The sequence below is a fragment of the Mycteria americana genome, chromosome 5, assembly GCF_035582795.1.
Source record: "Mycteria americana isolate JAX WOST 10 ecotype Jacksonville Zoo and Gardens chromosome 5, USCA_MyAme_1.0, whole genome shotgun sequence".
NCBI lineage: Eukaryota > Metazoa > Chordata > Aves > Ciconiiformes > Ciconiidae > Mycteria > Mycteria americana.
Genome location: NC_134369.1, coordinates 24,475,866 through 24,496,068, shown reverse-complemented (window position 1 = coordinate 24,496,068; position 20,203 = coordinate 24,475,866). Strand labels below are relative to the sequence as shown.

Below are 20,203 nucleotides of genomic sequence, written 5' to 3'. Positions count from 1 at the left end.
TATACATCATGGCATAGTAATAACAAGAAATAAGCTACCGGGGCGGGGGGGGGGAATCGGTTTGCAAATGAGGTGGTGAATGTAGAGGGTGACTTGGAGGTGGGGAGTTCACAGGAAAGGGCCAATTATTTTTTCCTTCTCGGAGCTGTGAAACATTCAAGTGCCAAAGTCCTGGGGGTGTTGAAGGGACTTTCCCAGTAGTAGCACAGAAATTTCATTCTCCCTTTACTTCCTCTCCCAGTGCCTGTGTCCTCCCTCCAGCCCTAATCCCCCGGAGCGCCCACCCCCAAAACAACTTTGCACAATTCTTGCCCCCTGTAAGGAACGAGAGTTTTGACACCCTCTCCTACACAGCTGGAACTGCACTCCAAAGAACTGCCCAGTGCAGCGCTTTTCCTGCCACCTTTTTGTCCTTTTTCCCTCCACAGAGGAAAAACTAGTCAGTACCTGTGGTTACCCAAGGGTTTGTATTTGGCTAATCAAATCTTTTGCAACCAGAGAAGTCAGAACCTTGAATTGTTTAATAAGGCTAAGAAATAATTATTGGCTAATGGCCTAATATAGCATAAAACAAACCCATTAACTGCTGGCTTACAAAATATCCTGGCATCTGTGTATGCTGAGGCAGAACACAGTTGTCAGAGGATTTAATTCCTTTCCTTCATCTACAGAAAGAGTAGTTAGGACCAGCCCTAACCAGGATGATATACTGACCTCTGTCCCTGCCCAGCATTGTTTCTATGTGCTAAAGAGACACTTGGTCTCCTAATAATATTCCAGGCAACATGCTTCAAACTACTTAGAACAGAGGCTGTTCTTGTTGACAAAGGACACACAAAAGACATCCCTATCATGTGAAAAATATTGTGCAGAAATGTAATTTTGGAACTGATGTTGTGGAAAGGGTTTAAAACATCCATGCAGGTAGACATGACAGCTGCATATCCTTTCTCTGCTTTAATCAAACATTCCTTGTAAGATCTTCAAGAAAATACAGGTGAAACAATCACCCCGGACTGTTTGATGAAAATATTACATTCTCATAAAACATACAATCCTCCCTCTCTTAAATATGCTTACTGCTTTAGACAGTATTTCCATGAGAGAGGTGGTCTGGATTACATTTATTTAAAACTGTTCAAGACAAAGGAATAGCACAAGCTAATCATGGGGTCTGTTCTAGGTCCAGCCTGGTCTCCTCAGCATTTTTAGGAGAGATCCTCATTCTTCCCAGGCACCAAGGGTAGACCAAGACCCAACTTGCCTGTCAGCACCCTGAAGGAAGGGCTGGATCTTGCTGGGTGCTGTGCTCTCCCAAATGCCGTTGGTTCAGTGAGCCAGGAATAGTCTTTAAGCTCTTACTGGATTGATCTTAAATTGGACCAAGTTGTCTGCTTCCAGGGCAAAGCTGAGTTAATTGCTAACTCCCTGAGCATCTGGGGAGCCTATGGGAGGCTGGCAGAGCAGACGAGGTCACATAGCATTCAGCTGAGCCTGATTTAGAATTTGCAAGCAGAAAAAAATGACCCCTGGCTCACCAGTACTAAACACAACTATCCTGCTGAATACTTCTCTCCCAGTAATAATGCTGGTCTTAGTTTTTACCCTCAATGTGGAATCAAGTTTATTTCTGGAAGCTTATTTTACAGTTCAATGTGGTTTTAGCAATACTATTTCTAGTTACAATTTAGAGATGATATTTTCTTTCATTCTGATTAATCTGTTAAATAAATATGCAAATATATCAAGTGCTCTCTATAAAAAATACATACACACAACAAACAACCCCTCAAATAATAAAACCAAGATTAATAAAAATATGTACTATATTACATATATGAAACGGCCATCTAGTTTTGAAACTGTAATGAAACTTAATTACACATTAAACACATGACATAATCTAAAAAGAATCAGCATATATAAAATAATGGCATTGCCTCTGTAAAGAGAACTTGAGCATCTCCCTATTTAAAAATATAAAAAGAAGCCCACCAGTGTTGTCCGTGCATTTATAGCTACTGAACGTTAGATAAATTAGGAAGGAGTTTGTGAATTACTCCATTAAACATCTGAATAGGGAGATAAATAACATGCCACAGCCTTTCTCTTTTTTTAAAGAAAAATTTAGCCTTCAATACAATGAAATATCTCCTTTTGATTGAGACCTATATTCAATTAGGATTTAAAGAGAGGAATAATTCTTGGTCTGGATCTCCATACTTAGTGAAATGAGTACATAACACCATTTTAAACACAGCCTTCAACAGATCATTTTGATTTATAATGACAAATAGAAAAGCTTGCTCAAAAACTTTACAGGAATTAAACAAAAATCAATGCACAGAGTCAACAGACTTCCCACTACACAGTTCAGGATTAAAATACATGAAAGGACTGAGAAGTTTGACAGTGGACCACAAATACTGAGAGTGTAAATCACCTTGACCCATTAGCTTCAGCTTGTTTGAACACCTTTGGACCACAAGCTGTGTGACTGTTCATAGATGAAACATGCTGACTCTACATAAAGTCAGAAAACATCCTATGTGTACTTTAAAATCACACCTCGTCTTGGGACCTTTTGCCCAGGCGTAAATTGCCCCTGAGAAGATCTGCCTGCAGATACCAGGGCACTGAGCAACTCGATGAAACACATGGGAAACTGCTGGAGGGCTGTGACTGAGAAATATAATCAACAGTCTTGTGCTTTATGTTCCAGTAAAGATCAGTGCTAGCTAATGTTAGTATTTAGCCAGCTGAATACTCATCCTCCAAATTGCTTCAGATGGAGAACATAGAATAACATGCTTTAGCAGAACAGTTTCAAAGACAGGTGCTATGGTCAGTGAACAGGAACACTTGAATAACCCAGCTACAGGACATCCCCCATCCCACAACTGACACAGCCCACTGGTTGCAATTACGTTAGATTGGTTTTACTTGCATTTTTTTGAGGCAGCCCAATTAGAAGTTATTATTCTCCCTCCATTCCAATACGCTTTCTTAAAAATGGCACAGACCACTGGTAGTGAATAATTTTCTTTCTGACAATTCATATCAATATAATGCACAGCATCATAGCTTAATACAAATACTTTACGTAACAGACACATAAGGACAAATCAAAAGCATATAACAATGCAGCTGCAGCTACTTTACTACATGGCTGGGAGAGTTTCCTTTAATATTCTTTGATCTTTTCTGTAGAATATGAACTTCTGGTACCAATAAGCAAGCAATGTTTCTTTTGGTATTTTTAAAAAGCAGAGAGGAAAACGTGAATGAAATAGAATTCAGAGGAAGTGAGTGAGATCATAGAAAGGCAACTTTTAAAATACCAGCAAACTGGTGTGACATAATAATTATATGGGAAACAAGTTTTACTAGGCTCAGCATCTCCTAAGTAAAATGGAGCAGAAGAAGAGAGAGACCTATTCTTCAGGAATAAAATACTGTCATCTTCCCTAATGATCTCCAATTGCTTGATTTGTGCATGTGTGATAGAGCTGGGGTCATTCTGTTTTATTCATTATCCTAACTAACAGACTCATTAAAAACATGCACAAACTGTGACCAATGAAGGAGGGAGGGGGGAAAAGCAATGAACACCTCAAAAACTCAAGGATAACTGTACAGATTGTTAGGATAATAAAGTATAGAAGTTTATCGTGTATCAGCTTGTGTTTTCATCTCTTTATTCCCCCTCCCAAGAAGACTTGCTGTATGCCCATAGACATTTGAAAATAGAGTTAAATCAATTTTGTCCTTCTGGGTTTCCCTCATTGCAGACCAAGCCATAAATCATTATAAAAATGTCACTTTTTATACTGGCAGACTCTGAATGCACCTACTGCTCTTCCTGGCTGGAAGGCATTTCTGAAGGATTCTGACGTTTTAGACATTGTATAGGAGGCCTTTTTGGTTAAAACTTGATGTTTGCTTTTGACATTTGTTCTTCCCTTACTCTTGTACCATGGCAAGTTTAGTACCTTAAATGTCTGTAAGATAGAGTGACTGGATACTTCTGTAGCTCTGCACAGTGAAGACCCTCCATCTGGGGAACAATGATGTAAACTTGTGTCCCTCCTAACACCCAGGACACAGTGAGTGTCCTCTTTGTAGGAACTGGGAACGTAAAACATTATGCAACTCTTGGGATCTTATTTCAGAAAGCAAATGTCAATTTTGTAACTCAGACATCATTTTAAAGTGATTAAAAATGAATAAAACTTATGTTTAATTATGTTCAAAAGACATCAGTAGCACAGTGCATCTGTGAATTCCTGTCCAAGTTCCATGTGATTTTGATTTCCCCAGCTCTGATCTACTTGGCAACGTTGTACCATTACACTCCACTCTTCATGTCAAGCTCCTGATGATTTTGTGTTTCATTAACGGTCAGGAATTCGTCACATGCTCCTGTTCGGTCATTTGACTGTTCTTTATGAACCAAGTGCACCATTTCTTGTGATTTGTTGGCATCTCCATTTAATCCACTTGTCTTCCTGTCCTCCACTGCCCCTTTGCCATTGTTAATCACTAGCTTTTTCCTCTGCCCACACCTAGAAAGAAATAAAAAGAAAATAAGTACTATAAATGGAGACTAACAGAAATAAGAAAAAAATTGAAAGTCAATATTTAGGAAAAGGTGCTTGGAAATGAAACTTGTGTCTGCCAGTGCAGAGGAAATGAAACTTCTGTCTGCCAGTGCAGACTTATACAAGGCAAAGTGTGAAGTTTCTCCATATTGCGTATTTTATTTTTGAAAGCATCCACCATTATATACATAAAATTTGGCAGGAGCTCACTTATTCAATTTCTATTTACTTTTACTACAGATAGAAATAACATTCATTACTGGAAGCTAGAAAAGATTTTCTAACATTTGGATATAACCACATCTATGAACTTTGTATAAAAGGACAGGATCATTCTAAATCCAGACTTGGGACCACACCTCTGAAAATGCTCACGTTCTTGAGATAGCAGAAAATTTGGATCAAGGTCTCACTTCATTATACAAGATAACTTCTTCCTTCTTTGTATTAGCATGTCAGGCCTAGAAGCCCACCAACAGCAAGGAAATATGGAGAACTACTCTTGCTACTATCAACAGCATAGGTCCTTATGATAATTAAGGTAGGAAATAGCTACCGTGCTTTTAAAGTTACACTCACCACAGTGCTGCCCAATAAACTCTATCTGTAGCTCTGGATGAACACACACACACACACACACACACACACTCTTTTAAAAAGTCACCAGTCCAAAACTGATGCATGCTGGTCAATGTGGGCTGCGTATTCTTCAGGGTAGTAAAAAAGTACTACTTAGAGAGCTATCAATCAGATTTGCCCCAGACTGTTAAGATGGTTCTCTGGCTACACAGTGCTGAACATCCTACTTGTCCTTGAACAGCCTTGTGTAAAGTGAATATACAAAGCACAGCTCTTAAGAGGGACAATGTCTCTGTGAAGTTGTACTTTAAAGTGCTTTCTTCTTAAATGAAGCATATTTTGCCCGAATGACTGCCAGTTCAATTATACTATATCCTTCTGAAATATTACTTTTTTCATGCTTACTGACCGATAGATGACGGTTATTTTATCCAAAGTAGCTCAGTTCACTGTGCTAGTTACACACACCCTTGGGAATGATTACTGCTCTGCAGCCATGAAATGCCAAAAGAGGCCAGCAAGGAGCTGTGGAGCTCCACAGCCTCTCAAAAGAGCAGCTCAGAGTGTCTTTCCTGATGTGATGGTCAGGCTGGACAGCATCTTCTGTTGGACCCTGGAAGGAGATCCTAACACTTTTTATAACAGGCACTAGACAGAGGCAGTCTTCTTTGCAACAAGAGGAATAAATAAATAAATAAATAGGACCACACTGAACCTTGGCTATTTTGGTTTTTGGTTAAGATAACTGATGAAAACACCAATTAAAAAAAAAAATAAAGGAAATACTATAGCCAAGCAATTTGCTATTTACTGAGAAGGCCTTGTTGCTTGTTTGAAATGCTTGAAATCTCTGCCATACAGACCTCCTAACTAGAAAGGCTAAATCTATTGATTTCTGAATCAGGAAGTTAACTACCTTGAAACTGAGGCCTACACTTCATTAGGCTTTTTCAGATGACCTGAATGAGACTGAAACTGAAGATGATGCAGTTAGCATTCATTTAAAAAATGGTGTAACTGACAGCATTACACAAATAAAAACACAGATCGTTCTCACTTTTTAAATAAATTAATGCTTGAAACATTCTCAACTTACTGCTCAGCTAACACTGAAATGTTCAATCCTCCTTTCTCAGCTGTCCAGTTTTCTCATAGCACTGCTGCAAGTGTTAGTTTCGGATTAGTTGGCATTCATGTGCAGTATGCTGACCGCACAGCAACTACCTCTCTATGAATTTTCAGCATATTAGCACTTATCAGAATACATGAAGAAAGGATCCTTGATTTATTGATGTTATCATTTCGATCCTGCTAAAGTGAAAGAAAAAATTCCACTTGTTTCAAGCATAACAGAATACCTCCCTGCTTCAAAAAGTTTTCCTCACAGTGATGTAAATACATTACTAGGGTCTAATCCATGCATTCATACACATACATGCACCCACACGCACTTTCTCTCTTTGCAACTCACTCCCAGATGGGTGGAAGCTCTAAGTAAAAGATATGGTTTTCATTAACAGTATCTAGGGCATAATTTACAGCTCTGAGATTGTTTCATTTCTTGTCAGATGCAATCTATAATTAGCCATAGTGGCCCTGTTTGTTCCTATGGTGACTCTGGGTTAAGAGGGGAGGAAACAGTGGCAGTCTCTACTTTTAAAGGCATAACAGAGTAACATATAAATCAATAAGCCATGCCATTCAGGCTGTGTAACTCCAGAATCACTTCACAGAAAGAAAGTTGTGGAGTCTTCTGTCTCACCATATGCTTGATAGCTTTCTTATTTTAACAGTCTCTAATAATATTGTCAGAGAAGCACTGATATTTTGAATACAGTCATAGGGCAAACATACTAGGTGGTACCTCACTACTGACTTCAGCAAAACTGTATCAGTTTACTCTGTCTGACAATTTGGCATTTAGTTTGCACTGTTTTGTCTCAGAGAAGCCTTCGCATTATGGGCAGGGACTGCCTGGATTGCTCCCTCACCACGGTGGCAGTGTTTTATTCTAGCACCCACGCCATGCTTTGGAGGACCTTGACACTATTTCACAGAAGCATTAACATGTGCTTTCCTGCAACCAGCAGACTAGGAATAAATTTGCTCACTGCTTCCTGAACAAAAATCTCCACATATTATGTGGCTACTCTGATAAAAAATTTCAAATTCAACATTCAAGTAGAAAATAGTTACTCTGTTCAAGGGTTCAACTTAAACACTCAAGTAGCAAAAAGCTGTTTAAGACAATTGAGAGGTAACCTCAGAACAGCCCCCAGAGAAAAGAAAGAGTAAAGAACATTATAGCCTACCCTTGAGGCTAGAGTTTTTTCAAATTTCCTGGCTAACTTTGCACAGATCACTGCAACTTTCTATTCCTCAGCTTCTTCATCTGTAAAGTGGAGTAAATAAAGCTATTGAGTGCTCTGATAGTAATATTACGAGATATCCCTGTGACTGCCAGCTGTGATACTGCCTTTTGTTTGGAAGGAACAAATTAATCCTGTGACAGTGATTGTCTAATACAGCCCTTCACATCGTACACAGACAACACTGTTAATGGTGGAGGATTATACTCAGCTCATCCTGTGGTTGCTACTGTCTATGTCCATCTCACATAGTTTTCACTCTCAGTGGACAGGATTCTCCTATTAATAAGTAATAGGTAGAGAATAATTAATTCTCTGTGATCTATATACAGTTAGTTTCCATCTACAAGTAAAGAACAAATGGTTTATACAGCTACTGACTTCACATGGTTCCACATGAGTGTGAAGGCTGATGTGTGACCTACGCAGGACACGGTGACCCAGAGCCTCACACCCCAGGTCACAGGGCTTTGCAGAGGAAGCTCTTTCCTGTGTTCTACTCTGCTCTTTCACGAAGCTTTGAAGCCTCTTGATGAAGAAAATAGCAAGGCAGTGTGTTTTGAAAAAGTAAAGCGGCTACCTTACCTTCTCCGACTGTTAACAGCAATGGACACTGCAAGAATCAACGCAAGTGCCACAAGAGCGGCAACTATGATCAGCCACTCTGTGGGGAGAATTGAGGGAGGGGAGGAGAGCGTGTTAACGTATCTCATGTATTTTTGCCATCTCACAGAACTGCAAGAACACAAGCTCTTTTACATTCTTTAAACTGTCAGACTTTTTTCCTAGCTTGCATGAATGTTTGTTTTACAAAGTGCTTCTGTGCAAATGGAATACATTTTCAGCTATACACCATTCAGCTATACACAGGCCAACTCAGATGAAATACCCCATCACTATTAGCACCTATAAGCGCTGTACCTTGGTGGGCATAGGTGAAGAGGAGTTGTATCACTGATTTACTCCAAGAGCAAAAGAAAAGGCTTAGCATGATACACCTGCAGTCCCAGGCACAAAAGCAGGACGACTTTCAGGTAGAGTGAAATGTTCATTTTTTCATTTAAAATCTTACTTTAAGTGGTATTTTGGGGGCAAACGCTAAAAAAAAAGGGAACTACAAAACTGGAAGAGACCCTAAGAAGTCACAGCAGCTACATTTCACTCCAGTGAAACAGGGTCAATAAGATGAACACAGAGCTTCAGCTCTGGGCTTGCTAGGCCTAAGTAGAGTGGGATAATTACTTTCTCTGTTTTAAAAATGACTTTACTGTTAATATTTCCCAGAACGTATTTGCATTCTTTTGCAATTGTATCATGGTGTTGGCTTCTTTCTATTCCATTTTAATCTGCAAGCCCTATTCTGCAACACTCGTCTCAGCTATTACTTTCACCAAACATTCTCATGTATATGATACTTTGCATATATCTGTACTGAATTTTGTCTGATATTATATCAATTGATAAAGGTTATTTGGATCTTAATCCCATTCTCCAAATGCATGATTTCTCTTATCTTGATACTGCTGGAAAATTATATGAGTTACAATATGCTCCATTTTTCAGACTACTAGTGAAAATGCTGAATATTACATGATTCAGAACAAAGCCTGAACAACTGTACTTGACCTGCATTTTCATCTCTTATTTCAGTTCATATTAATACAATTCTGTGCTTAAATTGCTAAATATGACTTCAAAAACCTACCTGGTACCTGGGCTGACCTTAGTTGTGAAACTATTTTTGTTGTGGTGGTATCTCCAGGGAAAGTAGTGGATTCATAATGTCCCTTGTGTGGTCCTTGAGTACCATATATACTGGAGGTAGATCCTAAAGAACAAAACTATCTGTTAGGCCAAATATGCTTAGTGAATATTTAACAGCAAGGTACAAAGACTATGACTTTCACAATTAAGAAAACATATTCTAGAAAGTTCATGCTGAGGTCATTAAAGAGTATTTATACTGAAAACTATTACATAGACTATAATCATCATACTCGTCTGAACTATGGCTAGTTTTAGTATTTTGAGTAACAAAAGTCATGGTTTTCCCCTCTTGTCTCTCTCATGTTTCAGTTTTGATTATGCTATACTTTTGTGAACCAAAATGCAATTATAATTGCCTAGAAATTTTCCGGAGAAAATGTAAAAGAAAAAATGTAAATGTTGGCAACTTTTTGAAGACGTTTTTGTCATACAAGTCAACCGTCTTGTCTGTTCCATGGGGAAAAGAGAGTGAGAAAAGAAGAGAGAGAGACAACAAAAATAACTTTACTTTTTTCTTTAAACCTAAAATGACCAATATGGAGAAATGTTGAAACTTTTAATTTTATTCCTACACCAGATAAAACTGAATTTCTAAAACTCTAATGCTTTCATAAAATAGAAGGACAGTTCTCTGAATCCTTTTAAGTTTGATAGCTATGTATAGAGTCGGACTTCAAAAATTCAAAATATTTTTCCTAATAGAAAAAATGCTCTCTGTAAACTTAGAGGTGGATCCCCTTGTCCTTTTTAATAAGTTGTGTAATTTGGTTCTAAGATGAGATTAGATCTTAACTCAAAATGCGTACTTCCAGTCTCAAGTATTTGCTATGCTGGCCATACTGCTTGAACTTTTTATGCACTTACATTTCTGGCCTATGCTGTTGCCATATGGATATCCCAAGTTTAAAATTATCAGCAGACTATAGATATAGTGATTTCATTTGGGACTACTACTTCATTATCACTATAAAAAAGATATTACAGATCTCCACCGCTCTGAATTCTTCCAGACTCTAAAAGAGCAAATTAAGCACTTTCTAATCAGCTGTAAAATTCTTTTTCTTTAACACACATTGCAACTAATTTCTAGCCAGCATTTCTGATCTCCTTTCCTAATAGCAGCTGGAAAATACAAAAGTGAGAAGCATGTTTTTTCCCTCTGTTAAGCTTAGCCAGAAGTAGTTCGTGAGTCTTTCAGATGTTTTCATTATTTTTATCAACAAGAAACTTACTGACTGGTGAGTTGTTTTGTGCTATCTCACCACAAAGGACAGAGCACTAATTCAGCAACTAAGGATCCTGATCTAGCCTCCAAGAAAGCTGACCAAGAGGAACATACTCACTTGTCTACCTCACAACTCAGCAGATTTTTTTTTAAGGTGCTTTATATCATCCTTGAGAAATGCCAGAGCTTTTCCACCACAAAGCCCCTTAGAAAGGCACGCAGACATTTATTAAAATTCGTGTACTTAGAGAACTGCTACATTCGCCCTTCCCCTCCCCTGAGCACTGAAAAGAAGAAGCAGGATTCAGTCATGTCCCCTGCTGTTCTGGCTCTGGGGAGGTACTTGCAAGTGGTAGGGAGAGATCCTCAAAAGCTCTCTACATTTCATTTTGATGACATACTAGATTTTTTGACAGTTATTTTTTGGGTTCATTCAGTGGATTGATTTATTATTCCATGGACACTTGGACAACAGATCAGTTATTACTGTGATGTCAGACCACAGCTTAAACATTGCTGTAGAGAAAAAGCAAGTGAAAAAAAGTAGTATAGTACATCAAGCCATTCATTTGTTCAAAGAAAGCCTTTAACTGTAGTCTGCCAAAATATTCATGAATCTTTTCCATTCTGTTACAGATATATGGGACAGCATTACAAATGAATGAACCCTCCAATAAATAAACTTTTTAATGATGATGGTAGTGGCCTAGTAATTCCCTTGTATTGTGTTTTTAAAAAGCACCAAGAGAAGATAAATGAAAAAAGGAAGAGTTTTGGGAATATGGCCTTATGAGACTTGCCAGGGCACTGACAATGCAAAGATTCAACACAGACATTCACCTTGAAAATTAGTTTCAAACCAGTTCTTACAGGTTTTATATGCTCAAAACAGAAAGGTAACAAATGTTTTTTCATAGTGTGTAATGTCTGCACATAAAATTAAAGAGGCAGCTTGGATTAATTAAGCAAATAGGGCAGAAAAAGTCAAGAAATTAGTTTATTGTAGTAGGAAACCATAATTAAAAACAGATTTATCTTTCCAATAAAATTCTATCAAATACATATTTTGCATTTATATTGCTGTGCCTATGTCAAAATACTGTAACTCAGGCAATTTTGATAGGGCTGATTTTACTGGGTTTATATAAAACCCTGAAAAAAAAAGTAGGCCAAATTCTACCTGACAATGTATTAATTAACATGAATTAATTAATTAATAACAGAATTATCTTTAAAGCATTTGCTATATAATGCTATAAAAATATAGGTACATAATCTTGCTTATGTGCAAAGAATGTCCACAGAGCATTGGCCAAAATCTACCCTGGGATGGTTCCACTAACTTCCAAGAAAGCGCATGAGAATAGTATTTGGATTAGTGTGCATGAGAAGTAGCATTTGGAAAAAACCTTACTGTTATGATGATTATTTGTATGGAAACTGCATTTGGGAATAAGGATAAATCTGTTCATTTCCTGTACTATTAGCATGTGACCACACACACAAAAAAAGAAAGGCTATATGAGTGTAACACTGTTACCGTTAACTGCACTACCTCTATCAGAAGAATAACCCTTTTAAAAAAAATGTTCACAAATGACATGTCAGTTACAGCCCAGTAACATAGCTATAATTAATCACTGGCAAGATACCAACAGCAAATACACCTAGAAAAAAGGTTTCACGGAGAATTACCTTTCTTTTGATACATATTCAACTAATGTAGAGGGAATATGGATGGGGGAAAAAGTGACAGACAGTTAACTCTTACATAGCTATCATTTGTGCCCAGCAAAAAAGAAAGACAAAATGGTATCACATATGTATGGGCATGACGAGAAAGTTTACACCTGTTCACTTTAATAGTTGTGTTACCACATACAGATAACAGAATATAAGAAAAGGTTATTTGCAAAACACTGTTTTCAGCCTTTTAGCAAATGTCCTCTACTTTGCACAGGAAGAGATTCCCTTTAATGACATTTTATAAGCAGGATATAAACAACTATAAAAACCAGAAAGGAAATCATAATATGACAATAATTTACCATTATGGTTAGTACACGTTTTCGGACAATCACCATTGTCCAAAATAATAACTGACTGATAAATGAAAATGCTCGTAATTTATAGTCCTTACTAGTAGGAAGAGGGGTCTGCAATTGGTTAAGATGATCTTCAATGTCTGGAAAAACTCCAGGTATCCAATTGACATGGGAACCATCTGTGGTGTTTGCTTGTTCACTTTCACTTCCAGGTGGAGTGCTAGGTGCCAGTGGCTCCTTGGTTGCTTCCTCTTGGTTAACATCATCCACGGACTCTGTGACTGCCACGATGACGGCATGATCAGCTTTAAAAGTCAGCGCTCACAAAACCACCACCCACATTATTTCCCTCTTTCCTGTACCACAGCAAGCCAGAAAGCATGTCCATCTTCCTCATTCAAAGCACAGAAGGAGAGAAGACATGAAGGCCTCCCCTTCTTCTTCCACACTGTCACTGGCTTCTGAGAGAGCTTCTGGCTTAAGAGCACCACATACATGCTCATCATGTTGGAGGGAGACGTTGACTACACATACAGATCCCAGTGACAGATGGAGAAGGAAGACCTTCAGAAGAAGAGACCACAGCAGCAACAACCTGACCCTGTAACTCAGGAGTGAGTGGTCATACTGCAGCCAGATCTGTGGCGGTCTTGCCTGGCAATCCACCAGTGGAGTAAGGAATTGAAGGCAGAATTTATAGTACGTAATTCTTCTATGATTGTCCTGCCCTCACCACTGGGATGGACAGCACTCCCCGGTAATGGTGCTGCTGCTGAGTCACAGGAGCAAGCCATCTGATTAACCCACCAGAGGACCTCCACCACACCAATCATGGTGCCAAAGCAAATCAAGCCTGATCCCACTGATGTGCAAAAAAGGAAGATGGGGCTGGGGATTCAGAACCACCAAAGTGTGTGTCTTGCAGAACAGTCAGGAGGGCACCCAGAAACATGCTTCAGCAAAGCACAGAAACTGCCAAGTGTACCAGCAAGGAGTCCCTTATGACTTGTCCAGAAAGTAATTCTATCAACAGCACAGATCCCACCACAGATTTTTGCACTGCAAGTCCACACCAAGAATGTAGACCCCCAGGATGAGAAAGATAGGGAAAGGAGTCAATTTCAGAAGAAATAATGTCTCATTTCACACCAGGCATGAGAAATGAGTATGATCCATTATTCTTACTGGTACCCGTCAGAGGAGAGTCATCACCAGCTTTGTTCGTACTAGCTGTGGTCCTGTGCAGGACCTCATCCCCAGGGGCATCTGTGGGATGCGTGGTGCCTTCAGTGCCCTGTCCTGGTTCATTATCTGAAGGCAGAGGTGGCTGAGTTGGGTCTTCGTGGTGGGCACCATCAAGAGAGGCAACAGCTGTTACCACGATACGAGGTGCCCACGCTTCCTGGGTTATATCTTCTGGTTTCAGAACATCAGGGGAGGTTGTGACTGTTGTGATGATGGCTAACAAAGATGTTTACAAAACCTCACCTTACCTATTTTTTTCCCTTTTTATTTTATTTAACAAGCTCTACCTTTTTCTTTTTTAGCCTATGTAGAATATACAGTGAGAAAAAAAAAAAACCACAAGCAAACAAGATCTTCTGTATATGTCACATTATTTTTGGTTTGTCTGTTCTTTCACTAATACTCTATTGATCACTTTAATAGTTGCTTATTCATTTCTTAAATTTCAGTGTGGATTAAAGCACATAAAGACTTTCCAAAGAGTAGGTAGCAGGCACTTAGACCTGACTATTTAAGATTGACAATTCCATGATATTAAAAAATTTCTTTTTAAGTTTATTTAGGCATCTCTCTTTTTCCATGAGATGATCATAAGAATGTATGCTGGTCTCCCAAGAGAAGAATTTAAAATTAATTCAAATGTAAAATTAAGGAATTCAATTATTTAATGAACATCCTTCACATATCATTCTGGCAGTGCTAAGAGTGCTGCTGATGCAGAAGAGTAAGAATGTCACAAAAGCATGCTAAGAAATAGGCATAGCTTAACTAAATGCACTTTCAGAATTTCCAAGTGATCCAAAATATTAACTGAATAATAAAGGTTAATATTCATGCAAAATTACACCACCGAAAGTTAATATCACTAAGCAAAAGGAGAAACCAAAAGACGCATTTCCAAACAAGAGTAGCCTACAGTATTAGTTTTGAAAATACATAATAATCATTATTTAGAAGGGAGAAAAAAAAATTATTTTCAGAATAATATGAGTGTAAGAAGTCCTTTCTATGTATTCCTATGTAATACATAGGAATTTACATGTAATACATAGGAATGTAATACATAGGAATATGTAATTATATATTCCTATGTATTCCTATGTAATACATAGGAATGTAATACATAGCAATATGTAATTATGTATTCCTATGTATTCCTATGTAATACATAGGAATGTAATACATACATGTAAAACATAGGAATAAGATTCGAATGACTTGATTGAAAACATTTGAATAAATTGCAAAATCGTACTTGGGTTTTCATATTTGCAATTGATCTGTCACACCACATAAAGCTTAACAGGCTGATGACAATGAACTGTGAAGCTTTACAGGGTCTCTTCCATATTTAGAAAACAGGAGTAGGGAGTACAGAAAAGAGCTGTATTGTAATCCACACAATCTCTGGTTTTCATAGCTCTTTGGCAAATCCTAAATGTTGTGGATTAAACAATCCTGATGACAATGGATTTTAAAGAAGAAAAGGAAAAGCATACATGCTAATTTTTCCTTAGAATTTTTTTTTAGAAAATGCAAGAAAGATACAAAAAGTTCCAAAGCACTATGATGTCATAAAAATCCATCATTAAACAATAAAAACGTTAGAATAAAAAAAGCAATATTTTGATTGAGGATAATTTTAATTGGATAACACGCAGAGAGCTTAGGGATCAAAGTTAGAACCTTGCAGAACTACATGAATAAATTGCAGTAAGTTATTTCAAAGTTTATAGTATTAAGGGAATCTCTGGCAATGCCAAGACCAGGAATGATCAGATATGAAAACCTGTTTTTAAGTCTCTCATTCATTTACACTACCTGCCACCCCCACAAATCAATTGCTTTCTCAGTATTGCCTTGTACTGAAATTAAACTGGAGAAAAGCTGGGGGACATAAGAAACAAGGGACCCAGGGAAAAAATATCCTTAACAGATAGCAATTCTTGTTGGGATGTTCACATGCAACAAAATCATAAAAACATTTGCATTGCAAGTTCACAACAAGAATGTAGACCCCAGGATGAGAAAGATAGGGAAAGGAGTCAATTTCAGAAGAAATAATGTCTCATTTCACACCAGGCATGAGAAATGAGTATGATCCATTATTCTTACTGGTACCCGTCAGAGGAGAGTCATCACCAGCTTTGTTCGTACCAGCAGTGGTAAGGACCTCATCCCCAGGGGCATCTGTGGGATGCCTGGTGCCTTCAGTGCCCTGTCCTGGTGGTTCATTATCTGAAGGCAGAGGTGGCTGAGTTGGGTCTTCGTGGTGGGCACCATCAAGAGAGGCAACAGCTGTTACTACAATGATTTAATCAGCTGTGAATTCCATGTGTGTGCTGCCGTGCCCCTCCCATTCCCACCACGTTCAAGTCTCCTGTTCACTTTAAAACACTGCTACCCTTTTCTCACCACAAAAGGGGAAGAGAAGGGAGACCTTCTGTCCTCCCATACATCATCACTGCCCTCTCAATGTATTGATCAGACATTTTCATTTGTTATTCTCATCCACTTTTTTACTTAATCCAAAAGATTCCCAAGGACAGTGGGCACAGGGAAAGGATATAGAGACAGCAGTCAGGAGAATTCCCTGACCTGCATCCCAGGCTTACCACAGATCTCCAGCTTCAGGGACCCTGTCAAGTGCTACTACAGTGTGTTTTACATTACAGATATCAGTACTGACAGTGAAGAACCCTTTCTACAGGCATTGATTCTCTTTTGTTGCTCAAGACTCTGTGAGTGATGACAAGTTACAGAAAATGATTATAATTTGTTGTTCTGTTCATGGTAGTCATAAGACTAGGTTTCTTCCCAGAATCAGCTTCAAATTTTGGCATTACTGAAGGATTTCACCTATTAGAATTACTTTGTGGTGTGGTTGTTTACTAAACCCACCACCCACACTGTTTTTCTCTTCCTTATATGCAGAGTAGACTTCATGGTTTTTATTCTAATTGGATCACGAAGAAGAAAAGGAAACAGGCTTTTCTATTTATTTTCATTGCCATCAGCTTTCCAACTTCATAACCTAAGCTATCCTTGCTTTTTTAGAATAGCTGGCTAATGCTGTATAATGGCAGAAGCAATGAAACAGAAGAGATACCATCAGAGGAACACACAGCAATCATAAAATAAATTCAACTAGTTGTCACAAAATTAAAAATAGGTTCTGAGCATTGTCTGTTTAAGGATTAAAGGATTAAAGTTACCTTTCCTCTTATTTCAGGAATAAGTCATGTGTTTCTCATACCATGTTTTTAGAACATTATTTTGATGGTATAAATGGTATGTGTTATACAAGACTGCATCATGATGTTGTGTCATGCCAGTTTTGTAAATTCCTTTCTCTCATCATTCTACGAACCAGAGGGACAAATGTTTCCATAAACCTATGAAAGGAACACTCTTTCCCCAGATGAATATTCACAAATTAAAAGCATTAACCTGTTGATGTACAAATATACATAAGTATGAATTCAACTTTATGGTAAAGACAGTTTGGCAACACCAAATAATATAACTTATGTAATGAGCTGGATGTAATTCCCTAGTCATGTTTCACTAGGGAACAGAAAGCACTAAAAGTGGTGTTGGTAAGTAAAAAAGAAATGTTTTATGCAGAGCTAAAATTGAAAACCATCCAGGCAGAGCAGAGAGAACATTAATCACTGTAATTTATATCATTGTGTTAAAGAGATCAGTAAGTTACTCCTCTCTACAAGTTCATGCAGTATCTTTCCAAGACAGGCCATCTGAGAGACAGAAGTATGAAATATACATAATTGACATTATTACTAGTACCTGTTGTGGAAGATTCTTTTTCATGATTATTCTCTCTGGAAGGAATAATTCTATCCATTATAGCAGGTTGTGTGGTATAATCCTCTCCCTTGTCCCAACCTGGATACACCAATGGGTCTTGCGCTGAGTCATTCTGTTTGGCCCCATGGTTGGAGCCCATAGCTGTTATGATGATGGTGAAGCAATTATGAACTCAGTATATAAAGATCCATTTCTCATATTAATTCTCCTCTTTGGTTCTTATCTCTATGACAGGCCTTGCTCACATGTCTACCACATTTAATGGCAAAGAGAAGTGAAGCAGATTTCCTTCTCATCCTAGTTTATGTTTAGAAAAGCTGCCTACTGTCACCAGTAGGACTGACCTCTTCCTCAAACTGAGCAAATGCTTTTCAGAATCAAGATATCTCATTGTTTTTGAAAAGTATTGCCCCAAATCACGCTGTTGACTTTGTATTGGTTGAATATCAAACCAATACCCACTGATGCAGAATTAAGAACAGCAAAGGCAGAAATAACTGCAAGAATATGACCCATTACTAAGATCTTAATCACAGAATTTGAGCGTATTGACTATATCCAATTTTTTCCCCTCAAAATTTCACCGTTTTATTAGTTGCAGCATCTCCAGGAAAATAGCCAAGGAATTCTGACAGAGGGGAAGGCTAGCACATGCTGCAGATTTGTGAATGGTGCACACAATAAATAAGACAGCATTCAACTGGAGAATATTTGATATTGCAGTTATTTAGAGAAATATGATATTGACCATATCAACCAATCTGTACCTTTTATTAGACAGTCACAGCAACAGAGTGTCACCCACATCTTACAAGTAGCACAACCCTCCTTAACCTCTCCTAACCCAATAAAAAAAACCCAAGAAAATTGCCATAGCGTGTTAAAATTATAATTGCAACTAGGCCAAATTATATTGCTATAGTAGTATAGTATAGCATAGTATAGTATAGTATTTTTATATATCAGTAATACATTGTACTGCATCACCAGATTTTTGAAGGATGTCGATGAAACACCTGGGGTTAATACCTTAGAGGAATGTGGGCTTAGGGACTACCGAAGCAGTGAGCGACACAAAATTTTGCTAATAAGATTACAGTTAGTTGAAGGAATAGATCCACATTATAGAGCATCTCAAATAATGTTTATGATATGCTTGTCTTCAGTGGCCTGTATTTGATAATCTGCAGGAGCAGATGATGACTGTGTTACATTCACTGTTGGCAGTGCTTAGTACTGCACATCAGTCATTAACTAGTAAACTTAGTACACTCACAGGAACAGAAACTAATATATGGCAATTTTCAGTTACTACCTTTATAGTATAATTTGTTCTTTTGTATTTCAGTTGCTTCGACCGATGGAAGAGAGAAGCCTCTCTTTTATTCTACACTATGCTTTGTTTTCTTCCCTTAATCACCTTGTCATAGTTCAAAAGTGCGGTGAGTAGATATTTTAGATAAAAATTTTTAGATATAATTGCCATATTAACAAAAACTGAAAAAAAGCCCAGGTCCAATAATGACTTGCAACAGGGGAGTGAACACAGCTCCCAAATATTGGAAAAATACTGGGACATTATTATTTTTCCATTCAAACATTCACTGTTTCCTACGGATATAATCCTGGTAGATAGCCTTTTAAAACCTTGTGACTTCATAACACAGAACACAAAATGTAGGAGACAGTTACGGAATTAATCTACTATAGGTCTTGATGTGCAATCCAAATAGGAGAGAAAACAAACCTCCAGGAACAGGTGTGAAGAACAGAATAATTTAAAAAAAATATCACATAACATCAGAATTCCTCAGGTTTATTCACAGGACCTCTGTTATGGCCTCAGAATGCAAAAATGTTAGTAAAAAAATCCTAAAACTAAACCTTTAGTAAACCCTGATAATTTACTAAAATGTGACCTGTAATATTACCTGCATGAGAAGATTCCTTTTCAATATCATTTTCACCTGCAACAGTAAATTCATGTTGTTCAATACTCCCAGTGGTATTTGCAGGATTTTCTTCTTGACTGATCCATCCAGAATGAACACTGTGTAACAGTGGATGGTGGGTTGGTTCTTGACGTTTTTCATTTTCACTTGTAACTAGTGCTGATAAGATGATGATTGAATCAATAACGATCAAAATATGAAACACCAGTCACGTTATTCTCATCTTCATGGTCTACACAGCAAGGGTGCTTGGCTTTTGTGTTTTGGCTTTTCCTTGTGATTGTTGCATTTGATGTGAAATGAAAGATGAAAGAAAACAAAAGTCCTTTGGAAACCCTATCACACAAAAGCATGACCAGGATCGGAAGAAGATTTAAGTGTGCTAGAAAGTATCCCAATGACCAATGTCAGAGAAAAGCTATAGGAGAAGCAGTGGAAGAACACATAGAAACAACAGCTTGCATCTCTAGTTCATATTTATTAATACTAACTTAACTGCTGAGTCTGTGTATTCTGGGTTTTTAAAAGTGAAAAAGATTATGAACTTTCTCTTTTGAGTTAATATCTCAATTACACAATTACAAGGCTGGCT

General features: G+C 37.8%; 1 protein-coding gene across 16 annotated transcripts in view; it reads right to left on the bottom strand.

The window, feature by feature from the left end:
- Positions 1-1,106: 1,106 nt before the first annotated feature.
- CD44 (CD44 molecule (IN blood group)) overlaps positions 1,107-20,203 on the bottom strand; it is a 57,401-nt gene continuing 38,304 nt past the window's right edge. For 8 of the 16 annotated variants that reach the window (XM_075502463.1, XM_075502464.1, XM_075502467.1 and 5 more), the window contains 6 exons: positions 19,591-19,770; positions 17,639-17,800; positions 12,682-12,867; positions 9,255-9,377; positions 8,135-8,213; positions 1,107-4,565 (listed from right to left, as the gene is read on the bottom strand). In XM_075502463.1, coding sequence (XP_075358578.1) covers positions 4,349-4,565; positions 8,135-8,213; positions 9,255-9,377; positions 12,682-12,867; positions 17,639-17,800; positions 19,591-19,770 — 947 coding nt within the window. In that variant the 3' untranslated portion in view covers positions 1,107-4,348. Of the gene's footprint in view, positions 4,566-8,134; positions 8,214-9,254; positions 9,378-12,681; positions 12,868-17,638; positions 17,801-19,590; positions 19,771-19,828; positions 19,948-20,203 lie in introns of those variants that run through there. The other 8 variants (XM_075502475.1, XM_075502476.1, XM_075502478.1 and 5 more) reach the window with 5 other exon arrangements.